Here is a 17288-nt window from a genome sequence, read left to right on the forward strand (position 1 = left end):
TCTCTTGTAAGACGGCTGCAGCCAGCCTGCTCCCAGTGTGCGGTTAAAAACAGACATGTAAGTACAGGCTTCCCCACAAGAGCCCTGAGGGTAGACTTTTTCAGAAAAATGTCTTGCAACTGCAGTACTTACACATTTGAAGGTGTGTCACTTAAAAAAAGTAAACAAGAGACTGTGAAACAGACTGAAAGCTAGAACAATAAGAAGTGTGTAAGGAGCGTCATAGTGTAATAACTGTGAGAGAGCCGGCCAAGAAGACAACAGAGATTTAGCAGCGTCTGAACACTCTCTGGGTGTGTGTTGGAGAGAAATTACATATTTTCCACTGCGGGCTCACCTGCAATTCAGACAGAGATGACAACAGAGCTGGAACAGACTGCTGCCTCCTGCTGTCTATCACAACAGTTAAGCCTTGATCACACCTTTCTTTCCTGAAACCAAAGCATTACTGTCAGTGCACTGTCTTTAATCAAACACTTGACTGCATGAAATACCATCATTTGACGGCTAAGAAATCAATTGAGGGAAACCTGATCAAAGAAGAAGATAATATCACATTTTAAGATGGATTTGGAGAGTCTAACAACTTCAATAACATTGATCTAATATTCTCTACTAGAAATACCTTACTTAAAGACCTTTACTGACCTTACCCCATATACAAATTCTGACTTTTTCATTCATTTATAAGTTATCAAAGACAGCTGCAGTTAGAAGCAAAAGGCTAAATGTGTTAATGTGCACTCATGCTAACCTCAGGGCTAAGACACAGCTGTGAAAGTTACTGGAGTTATTCTTAACTCAGACAAAACAAACCCAGAGTGTATGACTTACCGCAGCGTGGAGTAGTAGTAGCCCAGTAAACAGGTGAGGTCACTGACCGTGCAACTCTCACCTGCCCACACCTGAGCTCTGGTGCACACCTGCAGCACGGCCCTCCCACTGCGATCTCGGTTTCCTGGAAGAGAGAAGGCCAGAAGGGGGTCACTGACTACTCACATGTCAACTTCATTTTCTATGTCAGGAGTGTTTGAGCTTGAGCAGCTCACTATGATCACAATGTCCTCCTCAGATACTAATGCAAAACGTTTCTATAATATCTGTTAAATCAAAACTGAAGTGACAAAAACAATGAATGGAGAGGGGAATACCCAGTTTTGTATATCATCCTTTCACGACAGACCTTACAAAGTGCAATATTATCTAGAGATGAACCAGTAGTATATTAAAAACTAACAATGACCACAACGGTTCATAAACTAAATTAAGATAATGTCTCTGTTAAGTCCCGTTCTTCATTTCCAGCAATGGAGAAGACATGTTGGACCGATGATATATCATGGTATCATTTTGTTTACAATAGGGTAAGGCTTTAATAAGCATTGCACATGTGTTGTTTAGTTGTGATATTAACTGAAATGGATAACACCCTCCCGCCCACCCGCCCTACAATGTAAACTACTGGGGCACTATGTTCTGCTTTCAATGTGAGTGAAATATGAGTACAGGACTATTTAATGAGTTTTCCAGATACCTGTAAGACAAGCCATTAGGTCAAATTGAAAGCAGCTTATGTCAGCAATGTCCGCATCACTTATCCCCTACCTGGCAGGATCACAGCACCCGATGTGAGCAGCTCTTGGTTGAGCTCTGACACCAGTTTAGGGAGAGCCGAAAAACTCTCAAAGGAAAAGCCTGATGCTGAAGGCCTCTTGAGCGTCGTCCCATTGGCTGCTTTAGGACTGTGCGGCTCTTCTCCACTATGCCTGTGCCGCCTGCTCTCAGTGCTGATGGTGTCATCACGCTGTCCTGTTGAAAAACATATAAATAGTTGGCACATTGTCAGAGTGATACTTACTAAGCCGCAACTGCACAAAAATACAGTGCAATCAATATAAATTAGAAGCTTCCTTTCACCTCAGTAGTAATCGTAACTCCTCACAAAAAAGTGTTTATTATAGGTGAGGTAGGTGCTGTAGTAGTGAGTTCACTTTGAGTCATCATGGAGACCAGGTGTTTAGTCGGCCTGACTCATGAGTACTCATGGCGGTAATAGACTCTCTTATCTTCACATCTTCATCTTCCAAACCTGGAGGCTCTGTTTATGGGAATGCTGCTCCTGACACAATTTATAGGCTTGAACCTATTTCTGAAGCGGAAAACTCAGTATAGCTGTTTAACCACTGAATACTTCACTGTGCCTCACTAAGATCTGTAAGATGGTCGACAGAACAATACTGGACAGCAAATGTGTTAAGTCATTTCCCAAGCTTAAATTCTCTGGTTTTAACACTTTAACAAGGCAAATTATGCCACTTTAGACTAGACTAAATTGTAAGCTTGTATTCTTCCCACTATTTTGGAAATCTTTAAAATAAACTATTAATCGTTTGCAAAAGAAAGCAGTGGGATTATATTTGAAAATAAAAAGAAGCATTACATGCAGCCCTAGTTTTAAAACTGAGGAAACTCAACTCAGAGTATTTGATTTGTAGTACAAAGTGTGACAGCTCATCTGTTTTGGTTGCCATGTTTGCTGCACACACTTGAGCCTGGTGTGAATATAGCACCTAGATGCTATGTATCCACACATCCCAGAGTTGTGGCTTTTTTGTTGGGTTTTCCTTTGCTTTTAAAATATAAAACCAATGCAGCTCATCTACTTTTCGCCCTACTGATGTCACAGACTTTAAGTCTTCATTATTACAACTAATTTGTAATACATAGATTTTACCATCATGTTTACTCTTGTCTGCCACCCAGGAAACCAGGCTGTAACAAATGTTAACACTTGTGTTTTATGAGAACATTTAAAATACCATATAATAAGACTGTTTAAAGCCATGTCTGTGGCTATGTGGCTTTAATTAGACACAGGAATGCTTTGAGCTAAAGGCTAATACCAGCATGCTAACGTGCTGATGTTAAACAGGGGTAATGTTTACTGGGTTCACCGTCATACAGTTTAGCATCGTATCATGCTTGAGCTTTTTACTTATCAATGATATTTGTCACATGTAATCTTAGACTATAGGACATTGCCAGTTCCCTTCATTTGTGCATTAAAAGAGATTAAATACAGTATTAGTTGTTAAAGGTCCCATGTCATGCTTTTCCGGTTATTACCCGTCCCCTTGTGTGTAGCTTTTTCTGCATGTAAACGGTCTGCAGAGTCAAAACCCCTCAAAGTACACCCTGTAGAGAGTACAACTCTAACACAGAAAATACCTGTCTATATTGCTGCCCCAGAACGCCTCGTTGGAGATTTGTCTTTTTCTTCCTGGGTACAGTGACGTGACCATGCCCAGGAGCTCCAACAAGGAGTTTAGGACAGAGAGTGAATACACATACTATACAGAGATGCTATATGAGAAATCAATGTGAGTTTGGAACATTGCACAATGTAAATCTATTCTAGTAGACCTCAACAATGGAATTATGATCAGTAGAAATGGCCATGACATGGGACCTTTAAGATATTTCAGTCTGGCTCAAAGCAGTGGTCTAACCCGCTGACCAGCAGACATTCCCATCCCTAGAGCCACAGTCATAAATGATAGAGGTCATTTCAAACCAAGAACTAATATGCTTGGGAAAAATAATAAAACCTTGATAAGCCATTATGCAGCCAACTCTACAGTTAGATCTGTAAATATCAGTTTCTGATGGATACCTGTTGTGTGTTTTTAAACCGTTTGAGGCCTCTTGTATTGTCCTGCTCTGCTCTGTGACAGTAAACCTCCCAGCTCAGCCTCTATTGTCTTCAAACGGTCGGTGCATTTCCTGTGCGACTGTGTGGCCAGGCCTGTGTTTGCTGCATGTTTCCTAAATTGCTTTGTTTTCAGAGGAAGTGGCAAATGTAGAGTAAAGCCTCCTGAGTATTGTCCTGTGTGAAAGTCTGTATTTTGTGTAGTCTGCTGGACACATTGGAAAGCCGTAAAGAGGCTAAATGTGCACTGGTGGATGGATGGACCTTTGAGTAACTGATCACATAAATCACAGAGGATGTGTTTTGATATTGCAGTTTGCTCGTACATATCATGAGTAATTCAACCCCTTCAGGAGGATTTCTTTCACAGTGCTGTGAGTCAGAGCATGTTAGGTTTTGTTTTCCTCGACTGAATGGACCCTCCAAAGACACAGGCATGGATTGAAAGGCTTTTTTCCCCCTTGTGGATCCCCAGTGGCTGATTGATTTACAAAGAAACGTTTGTAAATGAGAGAACCCATCTGGTATCAGTACAGCCCCCAGCCCCAATAACACTGTAGGGTCATCTCATTGTGGGATGCTGGGGTCCCTGTGGTTGGTTTACAGGGTTTACAGGATCCTTTGTTGCCTTTCAAATGTCGTTGTGGGAAACCTGCTTTGCAACAGCTGAAATACAATCCCCTCTGAGGTAATCTCAGGAACGCAAAACCAATGTCATTTAACTACTGTATTTTTGCTGCATGGTGGGTATTTCACAGACTTAAAAAAATAACACACATCTCACCTCTGATTGAACAATACTAACAACCTTAGCTATGCTCTGGCATTGTTCAGGGTACGGATTCAAGGATTTAAATAAATTCAGCCAGTTTTAACCTCACATTTCAATTCACGGAAGAATCAGTGTTTTTCTAAAAACAACTGAATTCCCTGGGTGGTATTCTCACATCGCCCCTTTCCTGAGCTACCCTGTATGAACCAACACAACAAAAACAGACTGACAGTGGTAAAGAAAACACAGGGTGGTGAGGTTCTGAAGTTTTGTTTCCAGGGTAGGGCCATACCTGTACCCTGAACGTGCCAAAGACTACACAGAGTGGGCTTTGAAAAGCTATCTGTCACCAATGACAGCATTAACGCTTTAGGTTAAAAGCTGTCTCAACTCCAACTGCAGCCACCTGACGTTCTGATGTAACCACTCCTGCTGCAACCGCTCCTGCTGCAGGGCACGAGTACTCACCCTGGTGACGAACCGCCATTATTTGACTATTAAGAGTGAAACTTGGTTTTCACGCCCTTAGGTTATAAGGGAGAAATTAGTCATGGACTATAATTAAAATTCAACCACTCTTGTAGAAAGCAAAACTGAATACAATCCTGTATTAGTTTTGAGTTCTTCAGAAAGCATACAACCAAATCTATTTGATATATTTAACCCTCATTTAAACTGGGATGTGAACCTTTTACAAATGTGTCATAATTGTATATATATATTCTTTGTTGGAACTAAACCTAAATAATCTCGAAAAGCAGAGTTCTGTCATTTCAAAGCTTTACTCTTTGGTCTAGTAGTGAGTTTTAATGGCAGCAGGTGTATATGGGATTGACACAAAATAAACCAAACATGTCCTGCATTCAAAATGTAGTTTGGTAAATGACCAAGTTATATCTTAACATTATATTAATGTTATTATAAACGGTTCCCTTACTCCCATTTTGAGTAATACATATGGTAGTGTGTCCCAAAACTGTACTTAGTAAATCTTCTTTGGAACTTTCTATTGACGGTAAAGCCAACAGAAAAGGTATGTGCAAGTCAAATGTTACAGTAACTTAAGTGTGATTTATTTGACAGCATCACATACCTGAGTCGTCTTTGCTGCTTCTCCTCTCAGAACCAGGCAAAGCTGCCTCAAGGTCCAGCTTCCCGAAACGAAGAGCGTAGCCATTCATCAGCTTTTTAGGGGTGGTGGTACCTGAGCCCCCAGAGGAGGATCGCTCTCTGTGGCCTTTAACCTGTCCAGCCTTGTTAGTCCTCTCCAGCGACTTTGAGCGTCTTTCTGCTCGTCTCTCTGCGCTCCTCAGCCCCCTCTGTAAGTAAAGTAAAGGTGTGCTGGGCCTGGAGTCATCTCCACCGAGCCAGCTCCGGCTGCCCAACCTCCGAGATAAGTGTTCTCTGGAGGAGGTCCGGGGGTCTGGGCTGCTGCCTGGTGTCACTGGACTCTCTCTTAAGCAAGCACTGTGCTCTGAGCTTTCCTCCAGTATGGATTCAGAGCTGGACCCGAGACTCATGGGGTTCTGCAGGGCTTCCATGTAAGACTTCCGGAAAAGTCTTCTGCTCTCAAATTGAACGGAGTCCCTTGGGAGGCGACGGCGAGGGCCTGGGTTACTGAGGTCCGTGCTAAAAGACAGCATCTTGGAGGCCCGCCCAGCGCTATCCTCGCTCCCTATCCCACACTCTTCAGTGGGCCTTTCCATTTTAATGATGGGTGTAGCAGCGTCCGGAGCACTGTCACTGTGGCTCCCACCGCTAGGGTCCATGAGGGGTCTGTGTGGGGAGTTTGGCTCAGAGAAGATAGAGTCAGCTCCCTGAGAGTGCAGCGACTCTCTGGAGCTGCGGTGGCTGTCCAGAGTGCCCGTGGACCCGCTGGTGCTGCAGGTGCTCAGGTGACCACGGAAGCCACCTCTGTTGCAGTGCGCCTGCATGATGGCGTCTGCTGTGCTGCTGACAAACAGAGGGTTGACCACGTTCTTCCACGGCGTCCTGAACACAGCCGTACCAGTGGTGAGCAGACAGTTCTGTAGTGGGTGCAGGTTTCGGTCCCGTGTTACATTCTGCAAGAACTCAGCTGTGAAGACGCTGCCATACATGCTCTCTGCGATGGGGACTTCTGTAATTGCCTGCCCAGTGACCGACAGACATTTTATCACAAGCTTTGCAGTCTTACGGCCTAAAGGAACAATCTGTAAGTAGAAGTCTCCTTGCTTTAGTCGAACTTTGTGCAGGGGGGAAAGCTGCAAGACGACTTTCTCGTGGATGCAGAGAGGCCACCCCTCATGATAGAACAGCAATCCTCTGAACCTCACCTGAGAGAAAAGAGAGAAATCTGTCAATACACACTCTCATAAAAGTGTGTCATTGCTCAGCTGTGGTACGACTGACATCTGCAAAGCTGTGTTCAAACACATGTTTAACTTTAATGGAGTGGCGAGATGTTTTCACGGGACACACAGGCTGAATCACTGATGGCAATCACTCGACTAAAGAGGGAAACCTGTCTGATCAGGCCTGGTTTCGCAGCAAGCAGAACACAATATTTATTCTGTGACAGAATAAGAAACAGGCTCTAAAAGCAAAGATGCTGTGCTTGAAGGGTTTGTTTGAGGATGTGATCTTCCTCTGAAGCCTCTCATATTGCCTTCAATACAAAGACTCTCATACATAGTAAGCTGTTCTCAGGGGCTATGCTTGGGTCAAACTATGGCTATCGTCAGAGTGTAATCACAGCTCAGATGAATGCAGAGGAATACAGTTTCCGTGCTTCGGTTGTAGAAGCCTAACCCACAGCAATCAAAGCTTGTGAGTGAGAATATTGGATTTCACCTTGGACCCAAGAGTCCATGGCAGCCTCTCAAACAGACAACAGTTTGCCTCTGTTTCCCTATTCAGAGAAAAATGGCAGCTTTTCATCTTGTTTTTGGAACAATAATGAACTCTGTCTCAGTCTGATGCTCCCCCTTCCCACTCAGCACAGATATTCACACTCAGCAGCACTGTTCTCACATTCTTTTGTCACAATTTTTTTGTGTCACTTTAGTGGCTTATCTATCATGATGTTTATTATTCAACGTTTGGTTTGGTCAAAGTGTTTAGGAAAGGAGATATGGATAGTTGTTTAAGGAGGGTTTTTTATTTTTTCTCTTGTGTGCAGTTTCTTAATGTTTTATTTCAGAATGAGGCCAAAAAGGATCCTGAAAAAAATAACTACTATATTGTTAATCAAAATGATTTTGGAAATAAATCACAGAAGGTCAAATCAATGTATCTTCAGCTTCCACAGTGATGAATAACTCACACAGGTTTCTTGTTGGATGATCTGAAGGATCCTCTTGGCAGGAAGCAAGAAGTCAATGAGGCAGCGGAGGCCGTCTCCTCGGTACTGCCTTTCCACCACACTGAAGAGCTGCCACAGGACGGTGGCCGCGGTGGAGCTGAAGGGGCGGTAAAGGGCCGACAAGGTGCTCTGGATACAGCTGTCCAAAGACTCAGTGTCCTGAGGAGGAAGACAAAGAACTGTTTTATGTTGGATATCTTAATACAGATAACGTTTTTTGCGTTTTAAAATAACATTAAGGTGCAGCATTTCGATGAACTGAAATAATCTGTATTTGAACTGTACTAGTACCTAAGCAGCCAGCTTGACATTAGGACTTGCTTGTCATTGTATTTTCATGTTGGTTAAAGAAAGATGAACTTGTCTACATTGCTTGCTGAAATGGCAGATCTGCTGGCACTAACAATGTCTCCTGCTGTGGAGAACACCCTCTCTAGGGACAGTGGCAGCAGATACAGCCAGGTAGCGCTTTGCTAACATGGCAACATAAGGTTATTTGGCGTTTGTAATAGCTTTGGCTCGGTCTGAACTTTCTGCGAGTGGTGGAGGCTTACATGCTAGTGGGAGTTGGGTTTGCACTTCAGTATTTTTTCTTTTGGTACCGGTAATATTCACATTCGGGTGATGCCTTTTCAAATGAGTGTGATGTATTGCCAGCCGCGTAACCAATGTCAGTTGAACAATGCCGACAAACAGCTTTGGTTCGGTCCACCTGTCTTTGTCCGTCATCCTTGTACGTAACTGCGAAACCAAAATGTTCCCAAACCGGAGACTTCAATGATGCTGGAGGATTTTCGAGCTCAACTTTATCTGCGTTCGCCATTTCGACAGTTCCTCAAATTACTGACTACATTTGAACGCATCCCTGTGACCAGCTCTCATAGTATGCCTCTCGTCCAATGAAATGACTTGGTCGCTCTATGATATATATACCTGAGATTACTTCCAGAAAGTTGTTCATGTTCTCAATTTTTTACGTTTAACGCTATATTCGTTCGGTACACACGTATACCGAACCGAAGGGCCCGTACCGAATAATTTCAGTACGGGTACGTGTATCGTTACACCCCTAATTGATTGATATGATTGCGATTTAAATCAGCATATACTTCTGTCAGGGGATGCCACCCCTCAAAATCTCTTGCCACCCCATGAATATTTGTCTAGATCCGCCCCTGCGTGGTATGTCTCGTCTGAAAGGAGTGCTGACAGAGAGCACCGGAACGCCGCTCCAGCCCTTCAAATATTGCAGTACCCATAAGGAGCCGTATATATGCCACAGTGTTTACGTGGCTGTGTCTTTAGTTGTAAGCACAGTGGCGATCTGTTGTTATTAGCATCTGGTTAGCTAGCTATGCTAACAAATTTAAAGAGCTTTTCTACAACCAGGTGGAAGAGAGCTCTCTCCTGAGAGGTTCAAATAACCTCAGCTCAGTGAGGTTAAGGCACACCTTGATATGATCATTATATAGTTATTAATGACACTAAATGAAAAACAGGTATAAAATACTATATGACAGTAACAAAAAAGTTGTTAAAAATAACAAGAATAGAGTTTAAAAGGGGAGTGATTTGTAAAATATCCAAAAAGAAAAATCTGTTTACAGTTCTGTTTCATATGGGTGTTGAAAGATGTATCCATAGATCTCTTCATGTTGCTCTCAAAGTGCACCAGATTGATGCTTTTAACTTCAATATTTAATATTCCCAGGGGAGCATGCCCCCGGACCCCCCTAGAGGAGGTTAGGTCCCCCCCCCACATTTAAATCATGTTCACATGGATAGGATACTAAACACATTTGCATACATCTTGTGTCCATATCTTTCTGTTTTGGTGGTCATGCCACAACCGTGCACATGCATGCATGCGCGAGTCATGGTGAGATATCTGGATTGGTTGCTTTTTCTTTGCACAGCATGAAAGAAAGGCCAAATGAATGGGCTGTGATTTTAGTTTTTTTAAGCAGAGGTTGAGTTCAATCATTTGTACGGCCCTCGGAGGATGTTGTAAAAATTGAAAGGAAAAGAGGTTCCCCACCCCTGCTGTAAATAATAATAAAACCCCTTGATTTATAACTTAACATCTCTGTCTCCTATTGATCAGAGTATATTATAAAGAATAGCAGTTAATTGAAGCATTATAGTACAGGCCTTTGTCAGATGGTATATTACGCAGTTTTTTTTCTGCTTCGAATAGTTCTCTCTTTTTTCACCATACCTGTGTTTGCATCACTGTAACCAATGAACACCTGCATGTGTATGAGAATGGCCCTGACACCATTTCAGCCCAGATTTACAAACTCCTGGCAGGACAAGCTCGAGCTCAATTCTCGCACTGAATAAAACAAAGTGAGAGAGGGACTGCAATATAAGAGGGAAAGAAAGAGAAACTTTGAAACTGTTCAATTGTTATGATGTGTAAAGACTGATATTGTTCTATAATCGTCTGAAACTGTCAAGTCATAATGTGAAACGGTTAACAAAGAAAAATGGAAACTCAAGCTGCTGCTACACTTTATTTTATTTATCTAAAATTAAGCACTTTTAAGATGCACATATTTTCAAAAGCTATTTTATTTATTTTCTCTATTTTATTTTGAAATGCAGCCCGAGAGGAACATTACACATATCCACAGTATTTACTGTATATCTGTATAGTTCAATGTTAATAGACAATAAATATTGTTGTTTTTGAATTGTACTTTCTTTATTTGATTGGCAGTCAGTTGTTGATTACATGCAGACGTTGATACAGCTACAGGTCACTTCAATATATATCACACTAATTCATAAAGCAACTTAGACATTTTGATGTTCCGGACCTTTGCATGGGGACATTTTCTCTAACTGGACCTCGTTGAATTTTAGTCCTAAAGCATAATCAGGCTACAGCCGTTGTGTATTTTATTATGTGAAGCACTAAATGGTTTTAGAAAAATATCGACTCTTTGTTTGTAGAGATCTACTAAACTAAAGCAAATAAAGAGAGTAGGTCTGAGTGATATATATTATACACACTGCTCTGCTTTCTGCACGGACCTCACAGCTGTTCTCGCTGTAAACATCGCGTTGCGATGAGAGCAGTTAATAAAATAATATCCAGGGGATGCATGCAGAGCTGTCATTGGCTGAGATAAGTCCGGCCGTGCGTCACGACTCTTTGACATCTCTGTTCCCGGAAATGCATCCACGAAGGAGCCGGAGAGGACCCATCAGTGTATCCTCAGTTATAGCTCCTCCAGAGAGCCTCCTCGACGCTCGATCCTCGGTCCTCGAAGTGCATTTAGAGAAATGAGATGTCCTTCAACATGGCGCGCTGAAATTCATTTCCGGGTCACTACCGGAGGACCGAGGAGTCGAGGAGTCGAGGAGGGGGATTTGATGAAATGGGAAAGGGCCCAAGTATGTCACTGCAGGTTGGCATGTTATTAGCAATAAACAAAGCAGCTCAGGCAGATAGATAGTTGCAAAGTCTAGCTCTAGCTGCAAAGAAATTCCTTGAAAGCCAGCAATGTCCATCTTCTAATGGACTTTAAGGGAAAAGTTAGGAGATAACAAATAAAAACCTTTATGTCCCATGAATATCGGTACCAAACTTCAGAGCAATCCACTCAATAATTATTGAGCCAAATATAATACAAATATTGCCCGACAATAACAAGACTTCTGCTTACTGTAGATGGATTCAACCAGATAAGCACACAGTTGCATGATCCCACTTAGCCAGACAGTCAGGAAGTTTGAACATGACAGGAAATGTCAGCCATGATGGCCTTTCCATCGTAGAGAGGGGAAACACCTGGTGGGAGTGACGTCACTGTCAGCGATCACAAACAGCAGAACTGGAAAGTACCGAATGGACTCCAGTTGCAGTCGGGATGGTGCAATGATTTCTACTAATAACAACTGCGTCATCGCTGACTTTTCTGACCCTTACGTGACCCGGGCCACCACCACCTGTCCCCACCAGAACAGATGACATGTCTGACAGAGTTAGTTACAACTGGTCCGGGGATGAGATGGGTCATTTGGGAATAGAGCAGTCCTGCGTGAGGTCGACCTGGTCTTGTAGTTGTGTTCACGGTTCAGGCTGTGACCTTCCTCTCAGCAGTGGGAGCCAAGGCTAAACATGCCCCGGCTATCTGTCCTTCCCGAATGGAACACAACAGTGGAATAGAGACATCTGCCTCCAACGATAACCGCACAGATAGATAGCAATGCCAGGGAAAGTCCCACACTATGACAACTGTGTAACCTACTGAAGAACGTGGGGGTTGAGGATGTAGCCCCTAACTTTCGCTTGAATGTCAAGGCTGCATTTACATGACAAAAAAAGTGTGATAAAAAAAGGGGATGTATAGAAATCTAGAGATCGCCCGTCCTCTGGTGAATTAATCTTGTCAGGCAGCCCATGTTTCACCCTTTGTAGGATCTGTCCTGTTGATCTAAGCAACTCAGCACAATCAATTAGAGGAGAGTGAGTACAGTTCAGTGCATTGGTACACATGCCACGACTCTACTACAAGGCACTCATTGTGCACTCCGCCTCTCTAAGTGGTATGTGCTGTACAGTGTTTGGTGCCCTGAAACAAAACGCCCATCTCCATTAGCAGTCGGCCTGCTTTTAGCAAGACAAAAATGTCTCTGGGCATTAGTCACTGTTGCACCAGGGAGGAAAAGAATAACATGTGTTTTTATTGGAGGAAAGCTAACAATAGGAGGAAAGCCTACATAGTTAGGTCACGCCAGCAGGTTTCTCTTCAGGTTTCCAAGGCAGAAAAAAAACAGTGGTAGTGACAGAGGTAGTGTTTTGAAGAACAATTTCTTAACATAGCAGAGACTTGACCTCAATGATCAATCAAATGCTATTACACCTGTTTCACAGGAGTGGCTGTCCATGTAATCCAGTGCTTTAATATGGACACAAAAACTGCACCTATCCGAACAATAGAAGCAATTTTTACATTCAGAGGAATGGCAAATATTCATTACAGCATCACCCTGAAGGTAATCTCATGTAAGAACAACATATATTGCTTAACATTTTCAGGAAGCATAAATAGAGCTTTCCAAAAAAGTGTCACCTGGCTAGTTGGAGACATATCTGCGTGTCTCAGCAGAACGACGAGCTTAGCCACCAAAGCTAAGCTTCCCATCCGCTCTGAGCCACAGAGGAATGCAGTGTGTATGGTTGTGTATGTCTAGCCTTAGACCCTCAGCCAGGACAGGAACACATTGGGAAGTCCCACCCTTTCTGATGCCTGGTCTTTGTAAGCATCCGCCTGGGATGGAACACTGAGGTGGTAATTAATGGCTTCAACTCCAGGTGGGACTTAACGTCACGTCAGCAAACCAGCTGCTCAGAAGTTGCACAGAGCTGGTAAAGCAATCTCATGATGGGGGTTTGGTCTGTCAATAAAACAGTAAAAATAATATTAACTTGTGGTCGGAACAAATACTGCAAAAGTTGGTAAGCGACTTCAGTTTTTTTATATAAAAACAGGAAATATTCCATGGGCAAATGTTTTATTGTAATAGCTGGTAACTCTAAACATACATCTCCTTTGAAAAGCATTCGTTAGACTGCAAAGAGGAAGAAGAAAACATCAAGTTAGAGAGAAAGAAACAGAGCAGAAGTGCATGGCAGATAAAGAAGAAGCGAGAGACCTACAGAGACAGAGAGAGTGAGCGAGAGGTGGTCACTGACAACACATTTAGTGGGTCAGGGACACAAAAGGCGCTGCCTACCAGGCCTCCAGTGGAGCATGAAGCCACCAGAGGAGTGTAACAGGAGATCCTGGAGCCCCCATACAGACCGCTCACTAACCAACCTGCTAACAGCCTCAAAGGCTGCAGGATGACAAAGGCCACAGGTTGCTCAGACCTGCCCTGCTGCCAGGTGCCAGGACGCCAACAAAAGAGTCTACAGGGACCTCACCATTGAAGTTGCAGTTTGATTCAGCTTTTGATCCATACCAACAGAAATGCTATCTTATGAGAAGAGGAGAGGAAAGGATATGATATAAAGGATACAAAGATCTGAGCAATGCACTAATAACTACATTTTAGTTGTAACAAATAATTATGAATGCTAAGACTATGTCTTACTTTAAAGGTCCCCTATTATACTGATAGGTCTCAGATATATACAAAACCTGTTTGGCTCCAAATACCAAACAGATCATGAATTGCAGCATCCCATAAACCCCTCTGTTTCAACCCTGTTTCAAAAGTGCTGATTCTGTTACTTCAGATGAAAATAAGGAGCCCCTCCCCACGCCCCTCTGAGAGATATTTGGTTAAAAAGAACACAATGGTGCTCCAGGAGGAGATTCAGGTGATACGGTGGGCGGGTGTTACCTCGGTTGGTGATTGGCTAATGGTTACACAAGCCAAAAAAAAATTATGACATCATAAAGTGGCCAAAATCTGATCAGCTCATTTTCAGACAGGTTTTTATATAAATGGATCAGGACAAAAAGAGAGAGAATCTTTTTTCCTGAAACTTCCAGAATGTCTTTACACAGAAGGGACGCATGTTTGTGTATAAAAGACATGAAAAAGTAGATTTTGCATAATAGGTCCCCTTTAAATATGAATTATATTGAATTTATTTGGTGCAGTTTGCAGATCTTTTATCTAAATTCAGCTTTTAAACAAGTGCACTTGACAGCGGCTCAGCTAAAGATTGCATATCTTAGTATAACAAAAAACTGATTTGTGCTTGAACGCAAACACCGGATACATATTACACAAAGACACAATCATTGTATGAACACTAGATAGCACTATCTTCAGTGGAAAGAGGCATAATATTAGAATGGCGTTGTAGCCACTTTAGTAAACGTTATAATGTTATCTCAGCAGATAAACTTTAACCCGAGAGGCCCACACTGATTGTGTACCAAACACAGCTGGGTCCGTGAGGTGACAGCGAGATCAACAATAATGGAAGTCTGGAGGTGATAAACTAGCCCACCCATAGTTTAAGTTACTATTTTTAATTCCGTAAATAACATTTAAATTCCATTGTCTTGCTTGTGATGCTAATGTGAATCACCAGCCTATTGTAAATGTTGTAAAGTGTAAGACCTATATATTTTGAAAGCAGTGTCCTTTAAAAGTGGTGCACAAAACAAAAGTGCTGGCCAAGATATCATTTTTTTTAAAGAACAAAAATGAAGCTGTTCTTTATTGGGTTAAAGGAAACAAATTCACAAATTCCCACGTAGGTTATCAGAAGGACTTGATATATTTTTATATTTTGTCATACAGGATGTAAACAACACTGTCAGGAAATTGTACCTAGGCAGCACTGACAGACCCTATGATGTTGAACTGTTAAACACACACACACACACACACACACACACACACACACACACACACACACACACACACACACACACACACACACACACACACACACACACACACACACACACACACACACACACACACACACACACACACACACACACACACACACACACACACACACACACACACACACACACACACACACACACACACACACACACACACACTTGATTAGGCCTTGCATAAAGGAAAACCCAACAACAAGAAGACAAAAAGTGAATGGAGGTCCTCCCACCAATCAGAGCGGTGATGAGCAGTGACAGGAGAGACAAAGGAGACTAACAAAGTCTCTTGATACCTCTGTAGGGTAAATATAGCACGAGTGCATTCCAAAACAAAAAGGGATGATAAAGGAAAATGACTTATCAGAAAGGACAAACGTCTATATTTTACTGACCCCAGCTATGATAAATAACACATTGTTCAAATGTTGTTTTCGTTCTTCTACTTTCTTTCTTTTTGTTTAAAGATGAGAGCCCACCCTTGCTAATGATGGCACACAGCAGAAATATGTGGATGTCTACATTTTCTGAAGAAATACTTTTAAGGTTTTAAGTAAGGTGTATTTATGAGTGAATGTATGTGTTTAGCGCCCTATAAAGTCTGTCCACCTAATGTGTCTTTAACCACATAGTGATTTGCCAGTCACTTTGTATTTGTCATCAAACAGGTTTAGAACACATTGAAGGGCCATAGATGAGGAATTCTCTCATGCCCTTCAAAGTGAACATCGAGTACTACAAACAGGCATCTGACATCAGTAGACAAAATGTTGCTGAAATGCAACCATGTACACACTGTGCCACACTGAGTTACTATAATGACACACACAAGAAAACAAAGGCATAAAATAAGCACTAAATGAAAGTGAAGGGATGTGAAAATATACCAAGAACTACAAACATTCCTCTCTCACTTTATGAATGTCTAAATAGATATCTGCCTCAATGTTTAGTCAAAAGAACAAGAAAATCGTCCACAGTCAACAACTGAAGCCAGGTTTGCACCCAACACAGATGAGTGAAAACATACAAAAACAGACCCAAAAGAAAACCTGAAAAGGTCTTAGTAAAACTTCAAAGAAGACATATTTAAAGTTCGTACCTTAATACTCAGGTAGTTGTCACAACTCCGAGACTTTGCTCTGGAGTGCATGTTGCCTAGTGACAGCATTTAGGCACCAGACAAAGTGCCAAACTTCAATAAATAAACAAGTGACATCAATTCCAAGCGCCAGGATCCACCAGTGTACAATCCTCTGTGTAAGTGCTGTAGGTCATTGCAGTGATATCAACAGGTCCCGTGCCTCTTCTCTCCCCAGCTCAGTCTCTGTGTGCTGTGGTTTAGGCAGCTGGAGCAGAATAGACTCCAGTCGGAGCGTGAGAGACGCAGAGCGCTGGCTTCCCCGTCACTCACCCTCCCTCGCTCCCTAAATGTAACCTCCCCCGCCCTGCTGCTCTGCTACTGAAGCCTCTTCCAGCTGGATAAATGCACACTGCTGCAACTTCAGGCTCATCATTCAGAGAGAGAGAAAAAAAACACACTACCTGACCTGCACACCCTCACCGCCCCCAACCCTCCACCCAGCAGGGGTCAGACTCTGACTAACTCCTCTCTGCCCCCCCTGACCCCTTGCACCCCTACCTCCACCGGCAGCTCCCCTCCACCCCTCTTGCCACAATGGTCTCTCTTTGTCCTGACAATACAAATGGACTAGGGTTTCAGCTTATTCTGCTGCTTTTCAAAAGGAAAAAGAAAGGAAGACATCAGCATAGGATAGGTCACTCTCTACAATGGTGTTCCCCCCTTAAATATTGACAGGGGAAAACCCAATCATCTAACTGGCTCTTACACACTGACATATGTGGGGCATCCTCCTGTTATATAAGACATATGACATCTTCAAAACAGATAAACTGTCCTTCTTTATAGAGCTTTACAGAGTGCCGTTGAGTTTAAGACATGGAACAATAAACTCAATTATGTCATTAGTTGACATTCCTCGATGATGATATCTGACAGGCATCACAAGAAAACCTCAGGAGACACAAGAAAACAGGAGCATGTTTTTGACTGCTTGAATG

The 17288-nt window shown here is 42.5% G+C and overlaps 1 protein-coding gene across 3 annotated transcripts in view; it reads right to left on the reverse strand.

Moving 5' to 3' along the window:
* Positions 1 to 17288, reverse strand: part of LOC117460612 (pleckstrin homology domain-containing family G member 4B) — a 33862-nt gene that overhangs the window by 11794 nt on the left and 4780 nt on the right. For 2 of the 3 annotated variants that reach the window (XM_034102169.2, XM_034102170.2), the window contains exons 1-6: positions 16309 to 16576; positions 7786 to 7983; positions 5575 to 6796; positions 1606 to 1809; positions 835 to 958; positions 338 to 431 (exon numbers count right to left, since the gene is read on the reverse strand). In XM_034102169.2, the coding sequence (XP_033958060.1) occupies positions 338 to 431; positions 835 to 958; positions 1606 to 1809; positions 5575 to 6796; positions 7786 to 7983; positions 16309 to 16377 (1911 nt within the window). In that variant the 5' untranslated portion in view covers positions 16378 to 16576. Of the gene's footprint in view, positions 1 to 337; positions 432 to 834; positions 959 to 1605; positions 1810 to 5574; positions 6797 to 7785; positions 7984 to 16308; positions 16577 to 17288 lie in introns of those variants that run through there. The other variant, XM_071205863.1, reaches the window with a different exon arrangement.

This window comes from Pseudochaenichthys georgianus, chromosome 16 (assembly GCF_902827115.2).
Source record: "Pseudochaenichthys georgianus chromosome 16, fPseGeo1.2, whole genome shotgun sequence".
NCBI classification, from domain to species: domain Eukaryota; kingdom Metazoa; phylum Chordata; class Actinopteri; order Perciformes; family Channichthyidae; genus Pseudochaenichthys; species Pseudochaenichthys georgianus.